Source organism: Sphaeroforma arctica (genome assembly GCF_001186125.1).
Source record: "Sphaeroforma arctica JP610 unplaced genomic scaffold supercont1.4752, whole genome shotgun sequence".
Taxonomy (NCBI): domain Eukaryota; class Ichthyosporea; order Ichthyophonida; genus Sphaeroforma; species Sphaeroforma arctica.
In genome coordinates, this window is record NW_014035806.1 from 1 (window position 1) to 1960 (window position 1960).

Here is a 1960-nt window from a genome sequence, read left to right on the forward strand (position 1 = left end):
TTATGTGTGTGTGTGTGTGTGTGTGTGTGTGTGTAGGGATATGAGTGTAAGTGGGTGTGTGTGAATATAAATGTGTTTGTGTATGTGTATTTCTGTATATATGTGTGGGTATATGGGTATGTGTGTATTTAGGTATGTGTGTATATGTGTGTTTCTGTATATATTTGCGTGTATATGGGTATGTATGTATATGTGTGTTTATGTATATATGTATGTGTATATGGGTATTTGTGTCTATTTGTAGGTGTGTATATGTGTTTTTCTGTATATAAGTGTGTATATGTGGGTATGTGGGTATATTTGTATATGTGTATATCTTTGTTTCTGTATATTTGTGTGTTTCTGGATAAGTGTGTATATGGGTATGTGTGCATATGTGTATGTGCGTATATGTACATGGGTGTATATATGTGTGTATATATGGGTACGAGTGTTTATATTTACATGGGCTTGTTTGAGGATTTTCACAAAGGTGCTCATATATCTTGAACTATTATGTTTTTATCACTGTGTATATTTCTATGGGTGTAGTATATAGATAGCGTCGCCGGCTGGGCGTACTGCTCTGTCCTTGAAGTAGAGCAGAGGTAATCGACATAGCATATTTGTGTTTCTGTAGATATATGTGTGTGTTTATGGATAAGTGTGTATATGGGTATGTGTGGTTTATATTCTTCTATACGCATGATGTGGTTATCTGTGTACGCATTCGCTTTCAAAGGTCTCTCAAGTTGTTCCTGCAATTGGACATCACCAGAGTCTGCATCGTGTTTCGGGTTCAATAGCCGCACACTGATCTTGTCTGTCTTTCTACTATACATACACCGAGTCGCCTCGTGAATCCGGTTGAGAAGAGTGGATGTACGATCATACCTAAACCTGTCCTTATATGTGTATGTTGGTACCACGTTAACGGATTCCGCTCGTGGGAGGTGTATGCCCCACCGACCATTACCTCAGCACCACTTCTGTCTGTATCAACCAGTGCGGCTGACAAGCCCTTCCTGCAGTACACACCGGGGGATGTCTGTGCCGTGCTGCCCAGCAATCCACCGGAGCTTGTTGATTGGTTCTTAGGGTATCTAAATTTAGACGGCCAATCAGAATTCATCCTGACTGCGGGCGATCCCAAGGATGTGCATCTCAACTTTCCACCAGTGCACAGACTCCCCGATGGCGTCAACGTGCGTAACCTGTTGACTCATTATCTGGATCTACACGCAAGGCCGCGAGGGAGGTATGTTCGTGTTTTGTGTATGTGTACGTGTATGTGTATGTGTGTGTTTTTATGTATGTGTAGGTCTGTGTGTATGTCTGTGTGTATGTGTATGTGTATGTGTATGTGTATGTGTATTTGTATGTGTATGTGTATGTGTGTGTGTATGGGTACTTGTATGTGTACGTGTATGTGTATGCGTATTTGTGTGTGTATGTGTACGTGTATGTGTGTATGTTTGTGTATGTGTATGTGTATGTTACAGGCACAGCTTGGGCACAGGATGGATGTAGTTGAAGGTGCAACAAATGAGGTGCATAAAATTCAGCTGTAGTTACATTCTAGGGTATGTGTCCATGCGTCCAGGGCTTGTTGGTGCTAGTGCGCAACAGCGCAATGCAGCCGCTCCATGTGTTATGTATCGGTGTCGGCAGATCGAATCATAGCAAGTCATGTAGGGTTTAGGGTTAAGGGTTTAGAGTTTAGGGGTTTTAGCCAATCAGAGTGTGGTTGTCAGTATAATCGGTGCGAAAGGACGCGTGCAGTCAACCACGCACATAGTAAGACACTGTAGAGCTCAGTATATGGCATCGTATATGTATGTTCACAGGTCCTTTTATCGTATGTGTATGTTCACAGGTCCTTCTATCGTATGTGTATGTTTGCCGGTACCTCTATCGTATGTGTATGTTCACAGGTACTTCTATCGTATGTGTATGTTTGCAGGTACCTCTATCGTATGTG

The 1960-nt window shown here is 42.1% G+C and overlaps 1 protein-coding gene across 1 annotated transcript; it reads left to right on the forward strand.

The window, feature by feature from the left end:
- Positions 1–960: 960 nt before the first annotated feature.
- Positions 961–1237, forward strand: SARC_14540 (hypothetical protein; the record flags this gene model as incomplete). The annotated part of the gene is made up of 1 exon (XM_014291325.1): positions 961–1237. A coding segment is annotated over one exon (277 nt), but the record flags the coding sequence as incomplete, so codon positions are not given.
- Positions 1238–1960: the final 723 nt, after the last annotated feature.